The 25,911-nt window shown below is 43.2% G+C and overlaps 2 protein-coding genes across 8 annotated transcripts in view; one reads left to right on the top strand and one right to left on the bottom strand.

Annotated features, from left to right (window-relative positions):
- Positions 1 to 3,683, top strand: part of Ccni (cyclin I) — a gene marked incomplete at its 5' end in the record, with an annotated part of 36,629 nt that extends 32,946 nt beyond the window's left edge. Inside the window, 1 exon segment of the mRNA XM_005388188.2 lies at positions 2,218 to 3,683. Coding sequence (XP_005388245.1) covers positions 2,218 to 2,661 — 444 coding nt within the window. The 3' untranslated portion in view covers positions 2,662 to 3,683.
- A 6,748-nt stretch (positions 3,684 to 10,431) lies between these two features.
- The window catches only part of Sept11 (septin 11), an 85,574-nt gene continuing 70,094 nt past the window's right edge, over positions 10,432 to 25,911 (bottom strand). For 2 of the 7 annotated variants that reach the window (XM_005388190.2, XM_013516164.1), the window contains exons 8-10: positions 21,662 to 21,794; positions 18,925 to 19,112; positions 11,908 to 13,936 (exon numbers count right to left, since the gene is read on the bottom strand). In XM_005388190.2, the coding sequence (XP_005388247.2) occupies positions 13,900 to 13,936; positions 18,925 to 19,112; positions 21,662 to 21,794 (358 nt within the window). In that variant the 3' untranslated portion in view covers positions 11,908 to 13,899. Of the gene's footprint in view, positions 11,472 to 11,907; positions 15,398 to 18,924; positions 19,113 to 21,661; positions 21,795 to 25,911 lie in introns of those variants that run through there. The other 5 variants (XR_001234733.1, XR_001234734.1, XM_013516165.1 and 2 more) reach the window with 5 other exon arrangements.

The raw sequence follows: 25,911 nt of genomic DNA, 5'->3' as shown, positions 1-25,911 counted from the left end.
GCCCAATGAACCTGGATCCATCTTCTTTTTTTAATCCTTAAGCAAGGGATACTTAGAAATAATCACCATGTTCAAATTTGGGAGAGAGTCATTAAAATCAATAATAAAGCTTCTTTTGACAGCTGTAATTAGAAAAAATTCACTTTAAATGCTTTTAATAGAATGCAGAGGACTTTTCTGGCATTTAGGGTTGTATTTCCAGTATATGTACTTGTTTTGTTTTTTCCTCTCCCTCTCAAATTTAGACTGTTTCACTATGATGTGTTATTTTGGACAGAGGACTGGTTTGAGATTTAGTTGGAGTTTCTATAGATACTGTAGGTTTGAGTAACTTTTATTATCCCTTCTAGTTTATCATTCTGTGCCAGAATAACTTCACAGGGGATTTTTTTGCACAGAAAAGATATGTATCTCTTCAGGATTCTGTTACAATGTTTGCTATGCTCAGTGATCAAGGGATTAGAATATTTGTGAAAGTTTTACTTTTCTAAAAATACAAAGTGTCATTTAGTTGCTAAAGAATAGTTCTATATTTCATTTTTGTTGTGTTTTATAGGCTGCTTCTGTCTTGTTCTATGGGTCAGCTTATTCTACATCCCTAGGGTGTAAGAGCTGGCCTGTGGTAGTAAGCTAGGTACTTGGGGGGCTGCCTTAAGTATTACATTTATTTTTTTAAGGTAGAAAAAAAAAATTCTAAGGAAAAAATTCACCAATAGTAGGTAGTGTCTTACCCATAGTGTGTTGTCATAGTAGAAAGAAAAAAGGAACAAAAAAAAATCTGAACAAATGGTTGATAATAAAATCTGCCATTTCCATATATGATTTTTGACAATTTCAGGTAATTTTACACTTGTATTACATGATGACTAAGACCAGCCTTTTAGCTCTCTCCACTGCTTAACATATGGTTCTATTTACAAAATTAATTAATTTTATGTCCAAGTGTGTTCTCATATATTACTTTATTTTCTGTGTAATATTTTAGTCATGCTGTGTACTGCAGGTTAAATAGGATGAATAAGACTTGGTTAAGAAATGTCCAGAGTATCTACAAAATCCACAAAACTGTTAAAAAGTGATCCCTGCTAGTTAAATGACCAGGATATATGCTTCCTGGAGGTGATAGCGTTTAGCCACACCTGGAGGGAATGTATGGGCAAAACAGTCTCAGCAGATAGAAACAGGATGAGCCAAGGGTGAAGTACGAAAGGGGGAAATTTGTGCAAAAACTCATCAGGCCTTTTTGACAGCAATGTAGAGCATAAACTTTTGAGGGTGTACTAGGAAATAAAGCTGAAAAGAAGGGTGAGGTCAGATTGGAGAGCCTTATTAAAACAAAGCTGAGGTTAGCTTGTGGAGACCCCCATTTAAAATAAAAAAGTGTTCAATGTGAAAGGCGTGTGATTCAGTCCCCATTACTGGAAAAAAGAAATAAAAAGGGAAAGTAAGGCAGGGAAAGACAGGGAAGTAAGGACAGGGAAAGTAAGGCAGAGACTCTTCAAGCCTATAGTGGAGGCCCTAGATGGTTCAGTTTAGATGATTTTAAAACACTGGGGACAGATGGCCACGGAAGCGGGGGCGGGGTTGGACGAATCAAGTGTGATTCCAGAAAGGATTGATACTCAAACTGTGCTGAAGGGTTAGGGGTAAGGAGGAATGAGCAGAACCCTCAGATTTGCACGAATGTTACAAACGTTTCTTCTTAGTGTTAGTCCTGTGAACTGAAGCTCTCATTTATTCAAACTAAAGTATTTACATTGTTTCAAATTCTCAGCTAGAGACAACCTTCCTGTCTGATTTAACATTTGTTTTTCCTTGCTTCTGGCTTCCTCCTTAAATTCATGAATTTCATGTTTGCCTTTTCCTTGGTCTTCACTGAGGAAATTAAAAGAGGCAGAGAGGTGGGATGAGAGGCTTTATAGAGAGGAGGCATTAACTGGGAGAAGAGCAGACTTCAGTTGTATAGTGCTGAACAGTTTCTCCTCTGTAAATATCAAGCGTACACACTGGAAAATAACAAGTTCCAGAGAGAATTATATTAGAAATAGGACTTTGTGTAATTTAAAATGGTCCTTAAGCTTCCGCAATCAGTGAATTTGAAGTAGGTATGGGGACAGAACACTGGAGGATCAGAGGCAACAGGAGTAGCAGCCAGCAGAGATGGCAGAGCGGTGGTCATGAATTAACGGTCAGTGTTGTGTTTTCTCTCTGGTGCAGATGGAGAGCTCCCAGTTGATCCATTGTCGAGAGCTTGTGGCACATCACCTTTCTACTCTGCAGTCTTCCCTGCCTCTAAATTCCGTTTATGTCTACCGTCCCCTCAAGCACACTCTGGTGACCTGTGACAGAGGAGCGTTAGGATTACATTCCTCCTCTGTCTCAGGCCCAGATTTCTCCAAGGACAACAGCAAGCCAGAAGTGCCAGTCAGAGGTACAGCAGCCTTCTACCATCACCTCCCAGCTGCCAGTGGGTGCAAGCACACCTCTGCTAAACGCAAAGTGGAGGAAATGGAAGTGGATGACTTCTACGATGGGATCAAGCGGCTCTATAATGAAGATAGTGCTGCAGAAAGTGTGGGTTCTGTGTGTGGCACTGATTTATCAAGGCAAGAGGGACATGCTTCCCCTTGTCCACCTTTGCAGCCTGTTTCTGTCACGTAGTCTGAACATGCGTTACCTGTCAGCGCAAGTGAAGGTTGACTACTTGGGAACAACCTGTAAAACTAGGACAGGCTATGAAGGGATATATACCTTATCAGGCTAATTTGAAGAGAGCGAGAAAAAAAAACCCTCATTTACTTGTACAGTTAATTATAATTTAGTATTGTTTAAGGCCAAAAATACCTACCAAAACATTTTTTAAAAGTAAATTTCTTTGTAGTGTGTCAGTTATGCTCTTTTTCTGTGCTAAAATGTAGCTTGCCCCATTTCAAAGAATTGTTTGGGAAAAAATTCCAAAATTCAAAGCTGTCCACCCTTTTTTCCCCAGCATCCTGATTTATTTTCCTTTTGCTTGTTTTTCTATTGAATACTTAATAAATTTTATGCACGTTTATGTTCTCTGCCTTCCACTGAATAGGTACACAGCCCCCCTTTTTTGGTAGCAAAATTAGTGTGACAGCTATGTTTATTCCATGATTTAGATTCCAGTTAGTCTCAAAAGTATACTTTGGAATTGTCCAGATGAATCAGGGGTGGTAATAAAAACAGTTCTCACATTACCACTTGATTTTGTCTCATTTTAGTTTTTAGAGTTTAAAAACAAAGTTACTGCTATATTTTATCTTAAATTTTAAAATGGCAGGTAACTAGACCACATATTTGTTGAAAACATTTTTTGACATTTGTATAAAAGAATTTGTGACAAAGTTAATATATCCAGGTGCTCACCAAAGAAACATAGGTTTTTGTAACTGATCTGTTTTCACTCATTTATAATCGGTAGACTGTCTAGATGTTGGGGCAGCTCTATGATTTGAGTCTGTAATGTGTAATTCAGTACCCTCATTTATATTAGGATGTTAGGACTTTCTGATAAAAATTACTCCATTTCCCAACCTACCTGTACTTCTCTTAATTACTATTGGATCCTGAGCTCCCTTTGCAGTCTGGGTAAGGTATTGGCAGTCATAGTCGTGTACTGATGATAAAAGCCTCTGGTAGCAATAAAAGGTTGTCCTTGACCTTTGTGTCTGTGACTTTTTTTCTGCTTGTGAAAAGGTGTTGGTTCCTGATTACTAGGTACTGTGATTTCAACTAAGGAAAACAATAACCTTAAGAACAGACTTACTGAAAGCGTGAAAGGAATATTCAAGTGAGACTCAAGGTTGTAGGTTTAGGTGTAAGAATTCCCATTATTTTCTCACTGCAGGGATTGGGGTGATCTACACAGTAAATTCTTACTGGGACTGTTTGTGAGGGCAGGCTCAGGCCTAGTTTTTACGTCATTTTTAGCCCACTGATTTTGTTCAGGTGCAGCACAGCACAAGCATTGTCAGTCCACGTCTGACTTCTTGGAAATTCTCATGGAATGCTGTATTACCTACCTATTTTGTGACCTGACCTTATAATCCAGCTGAAGAGAAAGCACTTATTCACATGTTAGTATAGGGAGTGGGAGGGAAGATAAATGAATGAACTCCTTACATGTGAAGACAGCAAGGGATTGGCCTCACAGTTTCACATTAAAAAACTCATCCTAGAGCCAGGTGTTATGCATGCCTGTAATCGTAGCACTCAGGGAGCCTGAGTTCAAGGCCAGCTTTAGCTACACAGTGAATTGAAGGCCAGCCTGAACTATATAGTGAAACCCTGTCTCAAAAGAAAACCCAAAAAACGATCCTGATTTTCATTTCTATTTCTCAGTTCTAAATTGTGGGAGCTCCTAAGAAACTTACACAGAATCTGCTCCAAAAAAGTATACACACCTCAGGAAAAAACATGTACTTTCACCAGATGGTGTTACCCTTGTATGGGGGATCCTAGAGGATGTATTTCACAGGAAACCCACTACACTGCTGGCACTTAGGAAATTGAAAACGCATGTGCAGCAATCTCTGACCAAGGTTACCTAAGCAGCAGTTCACTGTGCTAATGTCTGGAAGCTCATGGCCACCACTTTGAGCACCTCCTGTAACTGTAGAGGCCAAAGGTAACATCCTAACCTCATGATGCCTCAAATTTAGTATTAAAATATTCATAGAAGTTCCTCTTTTCCTGAAGTGTGTATTTTTGGGCGTTGTTTCTATGGTATGTACCAAGCAAGTGGCACTTACTCAGCACAATGAAACTATGAAAACTTTTTAAAGTAAAAAACGATAAAAGCCTCAAGTCAGTATTGTATTCCCATAGCAATCTGAAGGGTTTCTAATGTTAAGGTAGATGCCGAGTGGGAGCAGTGATGTGCACCTGCAGTCCCAGTTAGGAAGCCAAGGCAAGAGGAAAGCTTATGTGGCCAGTCTGGGGCAATAGTGAGATTCCATCTCGAAAGTCAGTTTGGGGACACTGAATCAAGGGGATAGTTGAGCTACCTCTGGTGCCTCACAGCTTTTCAGGTCACTTGAGGACTGATCCTGAGTGCCTTTCATTTATCCCTTCCCTACCACAGTTCTAGAGACCTCAGCCCCATTCCTCATGACTGGAGAAAGAAATAACAAATACCAAACTGAAGCTTTTCAGAAAAAATATTCCTGCTGTTGAATTTGTTCCTACTTCACTGAAAAACTTGTCCCAAATTACTTGGGTTAAATTTTGGCCTCACATCACAAACTTAAAATTTGGATCCCTGAGCTTTATGTATCCTGATAGGTGGCCAAGCACTGTGGCACTCATCTATGATCCACCACTCCAGAAGGCTGAGGCAGGAGCATCAAATCCAGTCCCATCTTAAGTCAGTTTAGGGACTTGGTGAGACCCTGTTTGAAAGGCTGTAGATGTAGCTCAGTGCAAATGGCTGCGATCCTGTGGAAAAATATTTGCTGCCTCCTGGTGGTTATTAAAATACCAGTCACTCCATGAAGCCTCTGGAAAGGCAAGGTAATAAACGTGATGGCCATAGTAGTTCTATGATCCCTCAACAGAAATAGCAGAACTACAAAGTGCAGTTTACTCCATCCTCTGGAACAGTCTGTGTCCTCTAAGAAGACTGCCTTAGCGTAGAAAAGGAAATGAAAAGTGAGATACAATCCATTTATCAGCAGTGTTCCTGACACTACCTTTAGCTCTGATGGAAGCTGCGGAGTGGGTAGCTATTCACTCAGCCAACCTGATGACAGTGGGCCTAGGTTCCCACTAGGAGGAGAGAAGACACTGGTGTTCACCCACCCAAGAAGTACTTTCCTAAGAGCCACTGTGTCCTCTGTACTCTGCGTGTCTGGGTTGACAAGCTCTCCAATTTACTCACTTGAGTTTCTCCAGCAAGAGGGAAGTTGTGCTTCAACACTGATACCCAAAGCAGCATACAGCCTTTCCCTTGAGAAGAAAATGTGGTTAAGCTATGAACGCACAGCCAGCGCGACAGAGGGTGTCCTCATCATTCAAGCAGTCTCCAGCAGTCTCGACTGGAAAGGGAGATGCTGGGCCAAATGTTTTCACAAAGTAGCCTGAGTTCACTTGGAAAACTGAGGATTAGAGTTGCCCAGTGCTATATGATGAAATTTTGAACAGGGTTCCACTTCTAACTCCTCTCAAATTCCTTTCTGACTTGAGATTTTGTTTGGTACACAAATGTTACTTCTAAAGCCTCCAAAGTTGAAATCAGCCTTTATGGTTAGTAAGAGAATGTCTCTTACACCTATTGTTAAGTAGTACTTCGAGCTTTGGCCACTAGATGGTGCTTCCAGAAAAAGAATGAAGCATCTTTTAACATTTCTGGAGAAGAACAGCTTGGGTATACATGTTAACACGCAGTTGAACACCTCGTTACAAAGCCCAGTGCATCAACATCTTTCACAATTCCCAATTCACATCACTTAAGACCCAGGTGGCCTCTGTATGTGACACTCAGGGAACTTCAGCACTATCAGCCCCACAGAAAGGGCACCTGGATACTAAGTCTCAGATGAAGGGAACAAAATTAGGCATCCTAGTTAACACGTTGTGTGCAGTCCTGTGAAGTAGTCTAAGGATAGAATTCAGAAAACATGAAAACAAAACAGCCAACCCCCTAACCTTACTGCTTTGGGTTTGAGTTTATCAGTCATTAGGACAGAAAATATTAAGTGCACACATTTAGCACCACTTTTACCAGGAAATTCAACTGAGCTCTTCCCACCCTGGAGTGTGTGGGTTTCAGGACACACTAACGTGTAACGTCTTAGTGTAGAATAAACAGAACTCTCCTTATCCATCACTGAAAAGACATAGTATGAGCTCACTGCTCCAGTGTTTAGTTCCTAGAACTTCTAGGTTAAGAACAAACTGCAAACTCTCCCTTTATTCTGACGTTTAAGGCATAACCTCCACAGTATTTATACGTCAGACTTGTAGACCTTACTGTTACACAGGAGGGATTCAGGCAGTAGGAAAATGTTTTAATAGCCCCACACAGTGAACTCCCGAAACAACTTATTCTGTTGGGCACAGGGCACTCCAGACTCAAGGGCAACAGACACACGGCTATGAAAAGTGCAGTGAGTAGGGAACGGGCCTCTTTTGCTGTGCAGTCTGATGTCTTCTGCAGACAAGGGCACATCTTTCTCCTTACTCCACAGGTCTGCTGTGCTCAGCAACCATGCAAAGGGACAGGCACAATTGGTGATGTATGGCTGCATCCCCAACAGCTAACATAGGCCTGGGGCACCATCTAGAATCAAGTATTTGGAAAGCTGGGGGTGGGGAAGGGTGCGTGGATGTAAAGAGCAGGCTGAGGTAGGCCGGCAACCCTTTGGTTCCAGAAGCCATGTGCAGAGTGCACGGCTTAAGCCCAGCTCTTTGTGGCTTGTTATTCCCCTCCAAATACATGTGCGTGCGTGCACATGCTGGGGGACCTCACTGTAATAACCTCTGGTTCTCCTCATCTAGGTACTGTGATTCTCAAAGGAAGTTTCTACAGTGGACTGGACAGCCATCCACTCATAGTACAGCACATAATTTGAGGCGGATGTGGAGTCATTTGTGTCATGTATATGCACGGCGGGGTGCCTTTTAAGACAGGTTCTCACTATACAGCCCAGACTGGCCTCAAATTCACAGGGATCCTCTTGCTCAGCCTCCCAAGTGCTGGGGTCACAGGTGTGCACCACCATGCCCGGCTCTTCTTTATACATTGCTACTAGTCAGAAGAGCAAGGCTGGGAAGGGAAGGGAGTGGACATCTAGGCTCACAATTAGGCTCCTCAAATAAACACGTTCAATCACTTTCCAAGCCCTGGGCACGCAAGCTGCTTGCTAGAGACGGATCTGTAAGCCAGAGACCACAGGGCACAGGACTAGACACCATGGTCCTAAGAATTCCAGCACAGCATCTTCCAAGTGAGCCCAGGCACCCTCACTGTCAAATCTCCAGGGTGGAGAACTGAGTCCTATGCAGCACAAAAGGTTTTCTGTGGAAAGGTCATCTAACAGTGAAAATTATTAATTTGGTTTCTCACACATTAAAAATTGTTTGCTGATTGTTTACTGATAATCTGTGCCACTTGTAGACCAAAAAAACTATCGCAGCTTCCTCTGATAAGTACTGCAGCTGAAGAAAAGCTGATGTCAAGCATATATGGACAATTTCCAATTGCCCTATCTCAGCACACATTGATCAGGTCACATCTCTCCTTTGATCATGTGCTAATCTCAAGTAGCCCTAGACGATTCTTGTATATGAAGGCAGAATCTATATCAGAAAACAATATTTTTTAATAAATGAAAAATACAAAAAAAAAAAAAAAATACAAGTTTACCATCAGCCAGGTATGGTGGTAGACAACTGTAATCCCAGCACCCTGGGAAGCCGGGGCAGGATGATCAGCAAATTCAAGCACAGCCTCAGTAACTAAGCAACTTAAGACCCCGTTTCAAAAAACCAGAACAAAAAAGGACTGGGGATGTAGTTCCTTGCTGAGTGCAAAGGCCCTAAATTCATTCCCCAGTAACACACACACACACACACACACACACACACACACACACACTCGTTACCAATGGAAAGATTCCAATGACTCAATTACCCTTTTCTAGTCTAGCTTGAGGTCAGTCAGCGATGGCTTCACGTCCTTAGTTTGTCAGCCAGCAGAAGTTGAGAACTTACCAGTTCTGTCAACACTTGAGCAAAGGAATCCCCTGTGGTAAAAAACTGAATCCATGGCAGTCTACGCAGAGGGCCAGGCACCTAGCCAGGGGCGTACAAGGCCAGCTTCCCTTAGGTCTCCGAGCACAAGTTGACTGCCTGAAAGAGGCTGCTCCTTGAAGTTGCTAACTCTCACCTTTCCTCTAATCAGGACTAATACAGAAAACAGAGCTGCAACATCAGGTCACCTTTCTCTGAAAAAAAAAAAAAAAAAAAACCACTCCCTGTTAAAGCTTAGCCTGAAACGCCCCCAAGTCTTGGGTTCAGAGATGGGGATGCCGTGAGGTGATCATGAGGGCACTGGCTCACCCGCAGATCAACCCCGATGTGCTCAGGGCTGAGTGGGCTCTAAGCTGGTCCTGGGGGTGGGGCCGCTGGAGGGCGGGCCATCCCCAGCCCTTGGTCCTTCTCATGCTAGTTCTTTTCCTTCTGCTACCTGGTTGCCGAGGAGTGCAGCTTTCCAATGCCAAACCTTCTGCCACCACATCTCTGCCGTGGAGCTGCCCAACCATGGACTCAGACTTCTGAGAGCGAGCCAAGCAGGGCTTCCCTCCTTTTCGTTGTTTATGCCAGTTTATCCCAGCAGTGAGGAAGTGACTCACACACTACCTTTTCATTTCTAAATACTGCTCCCAGCACTTGAGAGGCTGAGGCCAATCTGAGCTTTAAGCAAGTTCAAGGCTGGCCCGGACAAGATAGCAAGACCCTGTCTTAAGGGGGAGGATTGTTTTTAAAATGAGTGTTAAAATAAGGTTGATACTGAAATATTAAAAATGAATTTGAGCATACTATAAGTAGTGACTGCAGTGGTTCTGATAAACCTACGTATTTCAATTACGAGACTGGTAATGTGTCAGTCTGGCATCCAGGAGTTGGTGTTTCCCACCCGGCTCTGGTCACAAGACTTCAGCGGTGCGTGGTGTGAAGGGACTGGCTCTTAACTTGTGTTTGGTCATTCAGTGGCACAGATGAGCCTGACTTTACACACATTTACTATCTCTATGAAGAGCTGCTTGGCGGCATACTTATCAAACTGCGCTAAGGAACCTCCTTCCAGCATTCAAAGCAGCAGGCTGGCGCTTCATTACCTCACTGCCCAACAGAAGTGTGAGCTGCCTTTCCTCCCGCTCCTAAGGGTCTTGACCAAATGCAACTCATGTTGTGAGTAGTATTTTTATCATCTACCCACTATGGAGCTAAAAAATGAAGATGTTTGCTATAGATGCTACACTTGGAAGATGATGACTTAAAACACACAACCATACAATAGATTGAAAATTGTCCCTTGACTATAAAAACTGTTCAAGGGTTAGCTGTCACTTGCAGTAACCTAGCCTTGAATCTGACTCATCATAAACAGATCAGCAAACTCACTGGACTGGCGGAAGTATGTGTGGAGTGGCATATTTTAAGTGATCTGGTACGAATGTTTACTTCCAGCAAGGTTTTGCAGACATTGAAGAGAAAGTCACCTCAGTCACCTCAAGAAGAAAATGCGAGTCCGAGCCATTGCTAATGATGCTGGTCTGGGAGGGGCTCTTACGTACTTGCGTGAGGTTCCTTTCCCATGGCCCAGGACACATGGGTCCTAGTAAAAAACCATGGATGCAAGCTAAGCAAAGCTTCATGAGAAATAAAGACAGGGATGGGCCAGAGTTATTTTAAGGTATCTTTAAATATAAATTGAGCCTCAAAGGCAGAAAAAAATCATCTACCCAACACTGTCATATTTTAAACATGATTAAGACTTGTCCATCAAAATCCTAGTAACAAAAAGGGGTATTCTTTTGTTGTATCTAAGGTGAGGAGAGCATATTAAACAGTTTTGTGACTTAGACTTCAGTTACATTCCCCTTGAAGTGAGCTTAAAATTACCATAATTTTGGTACCAAAAGTTTGAATAACCAATACAAAAAGCAGAATCCCAATTCCAGAACAACTTATATGTAGGATGCAGGTAACAGAGTCAAATAAAACCACAATGGTTCCCGAATTTAAAGGAAGGATGCCCACTTCTCTCTCTCAAGAGGCAGATGGTCAGCTGAAAAATAAAGACACTGTATCAATAAGACACTCCAAAGAAAAACTTGCATCCATCTCTGTGCATGCGTATCAAATATAAAGAAAAAAATCCCAAACACCAAAACAACCCACAAAACTAACAGAACGAAGGAAAATGTTGCCCATATCTCATGACTGACGGTGCTGAGAAGCCCACCTGGGCTGTTCAGAGCAGTGCTCATGGGACAGAAAGGACACTAGTTACCATGGATCCATCTGCCCCAGAGGTGGTGGCCACCTCAAGCTAGGGCACAGGATACGTGCTCTCTTGAGTCCACAGGTTCTTGATGAGCAGCTTCAATGAATGGCAGCTAAGCAAGAGGATCCCAGCATGAGACCTGGGTTTGGGCCCAGCTCCCTGTTTCACTCAGTTTCCTTTCTCCTTTTAATTGCTACTATGTTTTGGTGGTGGAGTCACTTCGGTAGCCACCGCGGCCAGTGGTTTGTAAACAGACATTGACAAATACAAACAGCAGTGCATTATTTGACCCAGACTTTAAAAGAACAGGAGGCGATGGTGGAAATGAGGTAACTCTTCCCCAACACGTGTGACAGACAGCTCCTGCTCTTCTAATGCTCTATGTCCATTAGGAGAGAGTAGGGCTTGTCAACGGGATGGTTACATAAAGAAGAAGCTACAGAGAGAAAAAAGAAAGGTTCAGATTCAAATTTGCTTCTTAAAGCCTTAAAAAAAGTGCTTCTCTACAACAAGCTGTGGAGGAACAGTGGTGTGTCAGTTAAAGGGACGGCGTCACCAAGCGCAGCAGGAAGCAGAGCACTGAGGGGCCCCGTGGCAGAAGGGGGTCCCTCCCCAGGGAACGACCCTCTCCCGCACCAAGGCTCGGGGGCAGGCAGGCTGGGGTGGCAGAGGCAGTGTGGGAGGGACAGGACACCACAGGGCGTGTCTTTGGAGAAGCAGGAGCGTCCGAAGTCCACGCACCATACAAGGTGAAAATGCAGAAGCACTGCCATCCCTCTCCCGACCCGACATTCCCGACAGGGTAAGCACGTGTATGTACAAAGGCGTATCAAGCAGTGACCAAAAAGAACTCACAAAAGGGCACACAATACGACATTTGGGTAAAAATATATTTCCCCGCGTTTCGTCTTGGCACTAGTGATACGTGTGCATAGATGACCTATTCGCCCTGCTACCTTAACATACACCAAACCACCCAGCAGGCTGCTGAGGGACTACTTCCATACTTGAAGAAATAAGCAATAATACGCTTCACATCAATACAATTGTTTTAGTTCTTAAAAAAAGACAAGCATCTAACATGCAGCTTACATATATGACAATTCTGTATTAACACTAAAAGTAGATTACACAACAGTTTCAGGAACACTGGTTATTTTCAAACAGCAAAATGACAAGGATCTATAACTACAGTTTAAGGCATATCAGCATATTTTAAAATTAAGAAATAGACAAAAGTTATAATGCTGTTCACAGCTTACTTTTCAATTTATTTTTTAAAAATCCCCTTCATACCTACATACAAACTAGATTTTGTAGGTCATACTCCTGCTAAAGAGTCATCACGTATGTGTCCTGCCAAGAGAACCAGGACTTTTGGAAGCTGAGATTTGATAATTCCAGCACCTGCAAATGGCAAAGCCAAGGGATCGGAATGGACAGTTCTGGTGGGAACACACAGAGACAGCAGGACACGGCTTGGGACAATTGGAAAGCCTGACTCAACACTGCGTGTGAAACATGAGTATGTCAGGAAGGTGAGGTAACCGCACCTGTTCCTGCGAGGTGCTCAAGAAAGAGAGAATGTGTTATTGCTGGTGAGTCACAAAGCAGAGAAGAAGGATTTTCAGAAGCCTGTGCCCAGCATTACATGAAACAGTTCCCCGGTTGACAGGCCCTTTGGGAGAAAACCTGGACTAACTGCTCTATAGCCTAAACTGGGAAAATAACCCTCTGAACTGCCAATAAATTCTCATACATGCTTCTCCATCATCATCTATGCCATTGTTACGGGTATCTGCAGTTCAGAAGAAGCAGTCATTATGCTTGAACAAAGATACAGGCAGAGGCCGGCCAGAGCCTCTGGCCAAAAAAAAGTGACTGTGGTTCTGACTTCTTGGTTTTCTCAGTAGAAGGAGGCTGCTTTCCCTTCATTACCTAGTCAGAATCCGGGGCCCCCTGTGATACCCCTAACACTGCAGAGCACAGGCTGGGATCAGTCGTTTCTGACTTCACAATGAGATTAAAAAGTGGAAAACAAACTGTGAAAAATACATAAATGTGGCCATTTTGGACATATTTAGCTTTTGTTTAAAAGCTACAGACTATTCTTTCTCTACGTACCTCCAAAAAAAAAAATCTTTCCATCCCATTTGATTTTAGAAAGTCAGAAAGATCCCAAAGATTTCTTACTACTGTACTTACATGCAAAGGCGAAAGCGCATCCAATTAGATTTGAGGGGACCATTTATTCCGTGCAGAGCCAAGGACTACTGTGAAAAAAGGCACAGATACAGAAAGAAAAAGCAGCAGTAACAAACCAATCGGGGCTGGGGTGCAGGGGCAGAGAAAAGTTCAGAAGCAACACATTTTTTTAAAAAGCTTCTATATTTCTTTTGACTTTTTATTCCCTGACTCTCCATAAAATTTATTTTGCTATGAAAAATTTAATGCAAAAAAAAAAATCAATAATCTTGGAGTCGAAAAGTCAGCTGGATGCTTTTTGTTGCTAAGCTTGTTTTTAAAAGCTTTTAGGAATGCAAGAGATGGAATTTAAAAGTGTATTTTCTATTACAAGGCACAAAAAATGCTCACACAAGCAATGACTAGAACAAGCATACGACACAAGTTCAAGCTTCTGTGAGGTGCCCAGCATAAGAATGATCAGCCCGGGTGAGAGCAGCATGCCGGCCAGCACTTGACCGCTCCACAGCTAGGACTTACAAAAGCAGAAGCGAAGACAAAACACGGACCTGACGGTTCCTCCACTCTGAGGACCACAGTGCTGCCGCTGCTGGTCTGCAGTCTCTACTCCAGTTAGTCTGCACGTCAGGGAATGCAGTTCTTGCTTTGCCTAATGAAGACTATGCTATGGAGGACCATCCCTTCTTTCTCCTATGACTGGGGCAAACAGAAGGAAAGGAAAAAATCTTTGCTAGAATCAGATGGAAAATTAATTTTTTAAAAAGTGTATTTTGAGGGAGAGGAAGTGCAGTGTATCCTCACCTGTTCACCTGTAACTAGCAAAGGTCAGGCTGCAAGGGCAGAGGTAAAACACTAGGTTCATGAGAATGTTACCCTCTCTAGTAACACGGGAGGTGCTCCAGAGAGGAAGCAGAGGCCTCTGTTGCAGTGGGATCAAGCATTAGGAAGGGGAAGCACAGAAGGGAGATTAAACATGCCCTTCTCGATAGCAATCAGGCAGCAAGCGTGTGTCCTGGCACCCGAGTCAGGCCTAATCCTGGGTGAGGTGATGGCCCTGGGACACAAGAGTAGGAGGAATGATGCGGGGCCAAGACAGGAAAATCCCTTCAAGATACCTGGAGTCCAAACATCAGCAAGAAAGCTAGGAGGCTGAATTTTGCCTTCTTTGATTCATGCTATGTTCCTTCTTGTAGTTGGACCTTAAGTTGACAAGGTCCTCTCAAATTTGCTGCTGATGACACAAGGTTTATAACAAATTTTCTATTTGAAGTATTTGCAGCACTTTTCTCATGATTAGTGAAAAACCATTAAAAGTGCCCATAGCCTGGAATCAGTCACAAGGTCTTGCCCCTCTGCCCGCTGAGAGCAAATGTGGATGTGTTTATGAAAGACTCCTACTGAAAGCAGTGGGCAAGCTGTGGGGCGTCCACTGTCCTTGGTGGAAGAGTCTTCTACCAAGCAACAAGATCTCAATCTGTGAGAGGATCAAGGTTACACTAGTAAGCAGGAGCACGGTCACAGCAATGTGGCCAGGCTCTGACAGGCGGGTGTTCCGATGAAGTCTCAACCCGACAGTGGACAGAATGTTAGTGTAAAATGAAAAATTCATGCATGAATAAGTCATCTACAGTGCTACTGCCATCCTGCCTACCTACTAAGCTACCTTACTTTGGGGATGGTGTGGAAGACAGACACAGAGTTCAGGGACTGTGCAATCATGGAGATGAATAATTAAAAAATGCAAGTTGTTCTCAGGGCTATTGAGGGTTTTAGTTCAGCTGCTGAGGCGGTGAGAAGTTTTCACGTCAGACGTACAGGCAGCATTTTACCCCACTTTCCTCCGTTCAAAGCGACATACAAGTAACAGGCATGCGTCCTGCTGCCACTGGGAACAGGCATAAAAGGCAACCATTTGCAACCATTTACTTTCCAGAAACAAAGTCCAGCTGCACAGAGTTTTGGCTGTCATTCCCTTGTGCTATCGTTTTCCACCACCCAACAACATTCAGCAAAACGAGTTAAGAGTTACTGGTGTTTGGGGAAGGGTAAATAACAAAATAAAATCAAAGGACACGGATGGCAGAGGTACACTATTACTGCAAAAGCAGGTGAATGCGGGAACATCCTTGGCTTGCCAGGCTTTATGTGAAGCTTGCACTGCAAGTTAAAAAACAAAACAAAAAAGTTAGAAATAATAATAAATTAAAAAGAAAGGAGCGCCAGCACCAGCATTCAGTGACAGTGAATGCTCATGCAATGATTATGGAACTGACAGAAATTGAAACCAAAAACTTGAGTAAGCTATTCTACATGACAAGCAAAAGCAAATTCTTAATATTTAATTACAAAACACGCGGTTAGTTTCCATTTGCATGAAACTTAGAATTCACAAGTGACTTCTTAAAACCACTGTATATTCCCACAGAAGGAATTCCTGTTTTGTTTTTTGTTTTCTCAAGTAACACAAAACCATTATCTCTTAGGTGTGGGTATCACATGGATATTGACTAGGGGCATCATCTTGCATTTCTGAACAGCTGAAGGAATGAGAGAATAAATATACCATAATGCCTTTGAATAAACAACTGGGAGAGGTCTAGAGTAGCTTGGGGATGGAATAAAATGAATGGAGCACATACTATTAATCTAGCAAGGAAGGACCCAAAAAAAGAACAATTGTTATATGGTATAGCTATGGCAATGCCAGGAGCTTTCTCCCTCTTTAAAGTACAAAGCAATCAAGGCCAAATCCAAGATCCATATATTTGTAACCAAATGCAAAACATGCAATTTTATTCCTTCGCAAAAATTTTAATTTAAAAAAAAGGCAAGGAGACAGTTGTGTAAACTTTAGTTTTTATATGTCAGTTTTGTTTTGTTTCCGTTTTTTTGAGACCAGGTCTTGTTCTACAATTCAGGCTGGCCTTGAATTCGCTATGTAGCCTGGGCTGGCCTTGAACTCGAGGTGATCCTCTTGCCTCAGCCTCTGGACTGCTGGGGTTACAGGTGTGTGCCACCATAGCCAGCTAGTTTAAATGATAAATTTGAAAGCTTTCTTTGGGGTAGATGCATCTTAACCAGGAAAGCCTGCTGGCAATTGTGCAAACTTGTTTTCAGAACAGATGAATACTGTCCAGTGGACAACATATGCTTGGGCAGTCCCTACACTATGGCACAGCTGCAAGGGAGCAAAGGGTCTTGGTGGCCAGAGATGGCAGGGATGGGGTCCAGCTAATGGCAGTGCCAGGGTTAGTTCTACCTTGTCTGTAATCTTAGGCAATGTTATACATTCTCATGCTACTACAAGTCAAGGAGAAGTATCAGCCTTACCTATGTTAAAAAAAGAAGCATGTCATTAGAAGAGAAAAGAAAGAATTTAAAACTATTAGAAAAACTAAGCCTTGAGGTGGAAGCACAGCAGGTGAATGAATAAGCTTCTCCGTAATCTCTCTATCTCGAACAACGCCAGCTCCCAAGAGGCCTACGTGGTTATTCTAGCACCTACAAGTTCCGGTCAAGGTGCTGGTCTGGTTACCCTGGTTACTATCTTTCTGTTATCCTCTCTAACCAAAACCTGCCATTGCCACTGGCAACAGAAGGGTGATTTTTTTTTTCTTATACTTTAAGCCTCCTGCTAGCCAATGCTTTCATTAAGAAGTGTGGAAAAGGGTAAAAAGGTTTAAAAAGTGGTGCAAGATATGTGTGCCACTGTCAGGCACAGAACCTGGCTGACTACTGTGACATCTAATGCTATTAATAATGAGAATATATAAATAAAGCTAAAATAGAATTCACACTAATTCACATAAACTTTAAAAGCATTATATGTATATTAGGAAAAAAGTAACTGAACATGTTCAAAAGTGCAAGGAAAAATCTCCCTACGCTGGGAAGTTTGTTGCTAGATTTTTTTTTAATAGAGGCACAATATTGATCAGCTCTGGAAATTTTTATTGTGTAAAGGCACATCCAGCATTCATAAAATACTCATTTAACACTGCTGGTCCTTTATAAATGTTTTTAGCTTTAAAACTTGTATCTTTATGCATAAGAAAGAAAAACCCAGACTTTGGGTTTCCTAAGCTGTTAGTCAGCAGCTTTTATTCTTTCATTCACAAAACAGACATATGTATATACACACCACCCACACACTAACACCCACATACCATCACCACCACCTGTTTTTCCCTCAGGCTAGTTTGGATCAAGGGTGTAATGCTAAATGGTTTTCACTTGTCTTCCTGGAAGAGTCACTGAAATCTGGATCTCTGCACTGAGAACCCCATAAGTCAGACGCTCTTCCAATATGAGCTGTGAAGCATTTTCTTGCACTGGACATCAACTAGATGATTGTTTCTCTCTGAATTAATGCAGAACATCCAACTCTGGGCCCTCAGATTCCTTCAGTTACTTGGGTCTGAACCAACCCAAATTAAAACCACACTACCTCGACACCAACTACTGTTACTGCTTTGAGAAGCTGGCTACTCTTCTGCTGTCTTTCCCATGACCTCAGAGATTGGGAAGTCAGTGTGTAAAGCATGGTTTAATCTCTGCATGTTGCAGCCTGTATTTTCATCTTTGTTACAGGCAATGTCACAGATTCCTTATAGATGAGTCTCATGCGCACTGCAGGACCAAGTGGACACAGCAGTGCACACATTTGTCTGTGTAACATGTGAGGCTCAAGCCTACATGCTGTATTTTTAAAGATTGTGATTCTTTGCCTACTTGAACGTCAACGTTTTGTTCTTTACTCTCCCTGGAGTCTTGGCATCTAAGGGTGAAGAACAGGAACCCTGAAAGAAGCTGAGAGTTAAGCAAAGGAGGGTGGCATCTGGGGGTTCATTACTGGGCCTTGTGATGGTGTGCTTCAAAGGTCTCTTGTCACCCACCATGTTTACATGTTTACACCCACCATGTTAACCAACAGCTGCTGTCATAAAACTGCACTCTAGCCCTCAGGGTTACCCAAAAGAGAGCTTTCAAATCCCAGGAGAATGTCAAGGAAGCTCATACTTTCTCTGTTCAGACAGCTGCTACTGGAGTATCCCGAGAAGTGACCCCCTCAAGAGCAGACCCTGATCCTTTGGCACATGACATCAAGGATGTCTTTTAAATATTTTGTGTGGGTACCGGTGTGGCTCGAGGGGTGGCAGAGTTATGTTAAGGGCATTTTGGTTGCTTTTCATAATAAGATAATTCAACATCTTGTTGAACTGAGACCCTGTGGCCACTAGCAGCCCTTATAAACACTTCCGCTGGGAACAAGACTCCGTAACTGGCTCTCCATGCCTGACAACACAGAGTAGGAAAAGAAACTTAACCATTGTGTGCTTAGGTGCTCTTTACCAAGAATCGTGAGGATTATCTTCAGAGGCACTGAAGAGGAATAAACCTGTCTTCTCTGAGGAGTCCTAGTGTTGGAGCAGAAGATGCTATAGGAGATGACTAGTACTCCAGTCCTGATGCTTGATCAACATGGTGAAGTCTTACAAATTTATCTTTGTGTACCTTTTAAAAATACTTTAAAAACCTTTGTCATCTCCCCTGTACTATAGAGAAAATAACTTGCTTTTATATTTCTGGTAATAGACCAGTGTCCAGTCTGTAAACAGGAAAGTAGACATGCAAGAAGAATATACTTTTAGAGCTCCCCAATAAATAGGGAGACACCTGCTTACTTTTTCTTATCCTTGTCCTTCTTGGTTTGCTGGGCCCCAGACTGCTGGGCCTGGGATTGTAGTAGCTGAGCTGCTGCTTTCTTCTTCTGGAAGTTGTTCACCTCCTCCTCCAGCTCCTTCTTCTTGTCTTCCACTTTCTTCTTCTCTTCTTGGTGTGTTCGCTTTAGGAGGTCAAACTTCTCGTGAAGCTGGAGAAAAAAAGAAAAAGACAGGCTCATTGAGGGCATGAAAATCTTTCTGATGCACAGCTATGTGGACCTGTTAAAAAACAAAACACACATTATGTGGCTGCATTTGCTTCCATTTCAGAAGTGAAGTGTCGCCTAGCAGCTTACTGCAGGGGCACCGCTATGATGCTGAGAAGCATTCATCTGTCCAAGGCTTGTCACCTGAGTTCCTCAGAACTAAAACTTCCTGAATAGTCTTTCCAATCATAATATATATTCATGATATATATTTTAAAAAGCATGAAGAAGATAAAAATTATCCATGATTCTAACAAAAAAGTCACCCTCATGGTAAAAGTGGTTCTGTATTTCTGGTCTTTCTTTCAACATGTATAGCCATATTTACTTATAGATATATACATACATCTGTATGGCCTTTAGCACATTGTATTTAAATAGACCATAGTAATGGGCTGGGGCTATAGCTCAGGCGTAGAACACTTTTGCCCAGCACGCATGAGAAGCTGTGGGTTCGATGCCCAGCATGCATGAGAGGCCGTGGGTTTCATGCTCAGCACGCTTCAGAGGCCATGGGTTCGATGCCCAGCATCGGGGAGGGGAATCATAATCAAAAGCAGAAACATGTCATGCCGAGATAGCGGTCATTGGCACGTCTGACACTTATTTCAGTATAAGGGAAATGTTGAGACAGGTTTGCCATTCGTGTATTTTATATATATATATATGTTACCTAAATTACCTCTGTGTTGAGTTTAATTGCCTGAATTGTTTTCTACACTCTAGTATTGCATTGGCAAGCATATTAAAATTGGGTCTGCCTTTTAAATAGAAAACCAAGCAAATTCAAATCATCTTGTGTGTGACAAAAACATAGAGAGAAGCACTCAGCATCTCAGGGAGGGGACTGCGCCTGCCCCATTTGAGCGCCAGAGCTCCACAGGTCCAGAAGACCAGTTGTGAGGCTAGTGTGCGTGTGATTAAGTGGGGCTGGATGGGTTGCAAAACATCCTCCTATGCTTGAGACCTATACACTAAGTCTCCTATAGGAAGTAATCAATGGTTTTTCATCTCCCAGAGATAAATTAGAAACATAAATACAGCACCAGAACTCTTCATCTTTCTCTGATTGCGGTGTGTTGGACACACTTTTGTACTGAAGAGAGGTGTACACACTGTGGCTACTGGTACGGAGACTCTGTTGTGTAGGATCATGGACCAGCCTAGTAGGAAAAAGGATGAAAGGCAGCAGACAACTAAACCCACGGCACAAAGGAGCGCACACTGCTTCCGACATCCTCTGGGTTCGGACACTGGGACCCAGCTTTAGGGCCGGCAAGAAGCCTGGTGTAGGAAGGTCGGAGAACTCAGGCTAGGTGAGAACCTGGCTATGTCAGAGGCTTTGAGTCACAACAGTAACTGCCACAATAAGCTTTGGTGTGTTTCAAAATAAGCAGTTTATAGTTTTGTAGGGAATTTTTCTTTAAGCAGAACCTGTTTGTATATGAAATAAGGAATTTATGAAGGGAGCTATAGTCATTATTAGTCATAATTTTATTACTCATGGTTAATCTGTATGTGTGGTAGGCTTTTAAATTTTCCACTAGTTCTGAGGTTTTATGATGTAGGTAGATCTACATACACGTAGCAATAAAATCTAGATTCTGATTCACGGGTTCAAGTTAAAAAAAAAATGGAGGGAAGGAGCAAATGCTTACTCAATAATTCTACACCTTTACCCACTATCCACTTGGTTCTTAAAGGTGACAGCAAAGAAAGCTCAATTTTCTTTTCTCTGCAGTAAAACCACCTTAAGTATTTAGCTATTTCACCTTTCAACTTCAGCATTCTTTTCAAAAATAAAAGACAATGAGAAAGTTATTTACTTGATTTCATTTAGAAAACTAGTGAGCTATAGGCGAGGTACTTGAGATGCTCATTACTGGCTGGAAGAAACAGACATCACATGCTCACTTTCGCTCAGATACACAACGGGAAGACGGTTACTATGGTAAGCGTTCACATAACCTTCGAGAAGGCAGTGAACCTGGCCTGGCAGTGGGGCTGAGGGAGGTTTGGAGGGACACTGGACAGAGGGTACATGCTGCAGGGGTGAGGCCTGGGCCCAGACTTCGCTCTGGACTGTTGCACACTGACAGTGTTGCAAGGGCCTGTGCTGCACGGCCCGTGGAGCTGGCTGACAGACGATGATAATAATAATGGTCCCAGAATCCTCAATCTTATACTTTAAGACTTGTAAACTGTGCAAACATAGCACTGTGAAGACTGTATGATCCATTCTAGAAACCTAAGATATAATTTTAGTCTTGGCTACTAACTAGGAATGTGACTGCAAAAATTACTTTATAGTTTATCTCCTCTAAGATGGGGCTACGAATGTCTGACCTGCTTTTCCTGCCAGCTCAGTGCGCTGCTTGCAATAAGCTGTACATGGAAAGCCCTTGTACCGGCAAGAGATGCTATGAAATGCAGGGCACTCATAAAGCGGCCTTCTTGAAGCTTCTGTGCCTTAAGGAGGACAGACTTCTTACCTCTTTCTCGGCCTCTTTAAGTTCAGCCTCTTTCTCTTTCACTCTCATAACGAACATTTGTCTCATTTCTTCTTCTTTCTTCTGCAGCTCCCCCAGGAATTCATTCCTTTTAGCTTCATACGTCTCCTGAAGACTTCAAAATCCATAAACCAAGGACAGGGTCATGAAATTGCACAATAAGAAATTTCAGTTCATATCATCTCTACCCCTCTACTTCCAAAAATAGATGGAGCTGCTGTTTACCATATAAAGCTCAGATAAAACGACACTGTTTCATTTATGCTGTGAAAAGAAAAAGAAATACATCAAAACCTAGAGTGAGTCAGGAAGCACAACGCAGCAAGCACTGATGTGTACAGTGAACCAGGCGGGAGTCATCTGGTACACAGCCAGGAGGGGAAAGCTTGGGCTCAAATATGACTGGAAGTGTAGAAGACAGAGAGTGAAATGGACGGACACACGGTCTGACCAGAGTTGGAGTTCTGGTCCCACCACTGACTCACCCTGGGAACACACAGCCTCTCCACGCTTCCTGTGTCTAAGACATGGACATGGAAACACTCACCTTCCAGGGATGTGATTACAAGAATCACATGCAGGGAGAAAGAGCACAAAGCATCTGACCTCTAATCAGTGCTCAATAATACTTCCTTGCTCCTCTCGTCTCCCTCTAGCCCCTAATCTAGTGCACACACTACAGACACAAGACTACTTCTAAGTGTAGTGTAGGAAATTGGTATTTAGTTGAATTACTAATTGTAAATAGAGCAGAGTTTTACTTTCATTTTAAAGCTCATTCTCTTCCTGTCCACAAAACATAGAATCTGATATTTTACCTTGAATGCCATGACTCAGTATTATCTCTAAATCAGAACAAAGATACTTACACAGAAAGCACCTTTGGCCACACAATCAAAAACAATAAACAACAACAGAACATGCCATCACCCAACCCCCCACACACTACAGACAGTTGCTGGTGTTTTGTAAGGGGCTACCGTTCCTGTTCTCATTCTTTTTCTATCTCCGCTTCCCTAGAACAACAGTTGTACAGTAACATGAATCTGATGCTTCTATAATCAACGCCTGCACTTATACAATCAACACTGCCAACTCCACCTACTTTTGGACAGTCATGTGGCTTGACTTTCCAGAGTTCTATGCAGTTTTCACACTAGCCCACAAGAAGAAACCAAGTTGGACGATGACAATGTTGCCTAATATTAGCAGCAATATTTGGGCTTCAAGATCTGTGATACTGATTGTGAGACAGAGGATTGTGTGCATAATAGACTATAAAACAATTCATGAGTCTGATTTTCTTTGTCAGCTTGTAGTAAATTCTTCATGTTATTCAGGTCAGAATTACCAAAGGCCAAGGATAACTTACTATAACTTACTTGCTCCTGCTGTGAAATCTTACAGAAAACTCAGCTGCTGCTGACTTTAGTATAACAAATGTATCTCTCTCCTCTAACAAGCAACAGGATGCCTCTCACAGAAACAATGCCCAACATGTGATCCAGAGATCACCACCTACCACAGCTTCAAGAGAGGACCTCAGAACAAGGGTTTCCAAAGTCGCAAGAGAGGAAAGAATGCTACGTATGCTTTCCCTGAGGGGATGCACACGGGTAGTGAGCCCAAACCCAGGAGCACATGAAGACCACCCGGGTGCACATCAGTGTGCTCTTCTAAACGCAGACTCCTAGGCCTGCTCCCAGAGCCGATTCAGACTGTCTGGCTGCCATGAAACAGTCTGTTCCGAAATGCTTCCCAGGTGATTCCCAAGCTAACCACTGCTTGTCTTAATGCTCGGAGAAGCTTTTCAGTAAAGGAACCTATTTAAGGTGATTAATGTAGATCTCTATCTTGGTTACTTTTTTCTCGCTGCTGGGACAAAATACCTGACGCCCAAAATTAAGGAAGGAAAGGTTTATTTCACTTACAGTTTGTGGAGGTTTCAGTCCATACTTGGCAGATTATAAGGCAGAGTGGCACATGGCAGAGAGCTATAGCTCAGGGTGGCAGACAAAAGCAAAAGCAACAAGCATACACCAGCGAGGAATGGGGGAGGAATGGCCTCAAGCACTCTTTTCCTCTCCCTTACATATGCAAACTATCCACCCCAGGGCGGGTGCAGCTCACACACCCATAATCAAACTCTAAAAGCTTGCCCCATGGCCGCATGAGGCTTTGGGGGGACACCCAAACACAAACCATAACAATCTCCTGATGGTTTGATGATGAAAACTTTTCAGGTAACTCACACTGCCACCTTAAACACTGAGAACTGTTAACATGATTCTGCTTTATCTAGTCCCAACTACAACCTCATTTATGCTCAAGGTTCTAGAGGTATGTGTTCAAACTTTGTACCATGACCCAGTCGTCAATGCTGACCAATGTACTAAAAAGTTGAAGGGAACAGCAGAAAACGTGCCAAAGTGCAGTGCGGACCACAGGAGGTTGTTACTGGAGGAAATGTACACTGTGGACCATGACGGAAACATCACCCAAGCTAGAACGCCCTTGTCCTGTGGAAAACCTAAGCGGCAGCTTCGCCACTGGCAAGACTGGCCCCAGGCATGGGCCAGAGGAGGAAAATGTGCTCAACAAATGCTACTTCTTAATTTCACCACTGTACCCGAGGATGTGAGCCAACTTTTGAATTCTGACATGGAAAATGATAATGACAGCAGCATATAAGAAAGACACTTTACACCAAAGTGTCAAAACTACATTCAGTTACCTACAAGTAAATTCACACAACTACAGCACCCACAGTCATATCCCCAGGGTTCTGCCAGCTGAGCTGAACACCAGATATCAGGGTCCTCAGCAATGTTTCCAGGCACTGAACAGCAGGTCAGAAGTAACTGGTTCTGTTATCCACCCACAGATATCTCAAGTAATTACATCATTTGCAGATTTAGTTCTCCAAAATTAATTTTAAATTACAGTTCTTAGCTTCCTTTTCTAAGGGAGGAATCTGCAATTGTTCTATGAGGTTTCAGGTAGGCCTAAACCTGAGGACCTTATCTTCTAGTTTTCTCATGAGAAGCCCACAGAAGAGGAAGGTTTTGCTTTTATAGAAGAGAAGGAAAATGAACACAGACCCTTTGCTCTGTCACAATCCTCTCCCTGTTCAAATCTGGTGGAACCATCCACTGGAGGACAGGCCAGAGTGTGAGCATTCCCACCAGGATTTTTATGGAGCAATTTCCACATGTGAATTCATTTAATCCGAACAATAGCCAATAAGGTAGGCACCCTTCCCCTGACATTTCAGAGATGAAGAAACTGGGACACACAGGTATTTAGTAACCTGTCCAGGTCACCGCACAAAGGGACAGAGACACACTGCTTCGCTCAGAGGGACACTCTACTCCTCCCCTGTACAGCCAGTGAACCACAGCCTGGATGCCCCTGAAAACTGCCAGTGACTCGAGGAGGTGGAGGACCCGGGGAGGAGCTGTGGGAGCACAGGCTGCTGGGGAAAGGGTAACTGGCTAAGGAGACAGGGTTAGCCTCTGCTGGGGGCCGGGGAAGAAGGGGCCTGAGGCTGGGCCAGCGGGTGCTGCTGAGGTTGAGTGGAAGTGGTTCCAAGGCCATGGGGCAGCAGCTGGGGAGGCACAGAGCAGGAAAGAATAGGCCGACAGCTGGGTGCAGATGTACTCTGCCAAAAGCTGGTGACAACAGAATTCTGAACTCAGGCAGGCTCCAGGACACTAGGGCCCCAGGGATTCACCCGCCTGTGGTCTCCTCATGTCGTCCCCTCCTGTGTGGGGCACAGAGGTAGTGGCCGTCACTTTCTGCTTATGAAAATGATACAGACACGAGGGGGCCCAGAGGGCACAGGGAAGACGCTGCATGCGAAAGGGAAGCACAAACTTCACGGCACAACCAGACCAGAGCCTTTTACTTTCAGAACGTAAAGCATCTTCAGCCTTTCCAATATACTCCTCCACGCTTACCCTAAATTTGTATGTTTTTTAAAAAAAAAAAAAAAAACAATGAAAAATCAAAAAGCTCTTCCAAGGTCATTTAGGAATAGTGACTTTGCAGCTGAAATCACTCGTGGCTTCTGCTTGTCCTCAGCTCTCCCACCCTTCGTTCAAGGCCGTTACTTCGGTGTGGCCCCAGGTGCACAGGAAGCGTCTGCAAGGGAAGGTCTGAGTCCTTTTAAAAGTAGTGGCTTCCAGGCCAGGGAAATCTGTCTACCCGGATGTGTGATTCAAAGCCAAAGG

Source organism: Chinchilla lanigera, unplaced genomic scaffold (genome assembly GCF_000276665.1).
Source record: "Chinchilla lanigera isolate Chin_1 unplaced genomic scaffold, ChiLan1.0 scaffold00032, whole genome shotgun sequence".
Taxonomy (NCBI): Eukaryota; Metazoa; Chordata; class Mammalia; order Rodentia; family Chinchillidae; genus Chinchilla; species Chinchilla lanigera.
The sequence above is the reverse complement of the archived record's forward strand: the minus strand, read 5'-3'. Positions and strand labels throughout refer to the sequence as shown.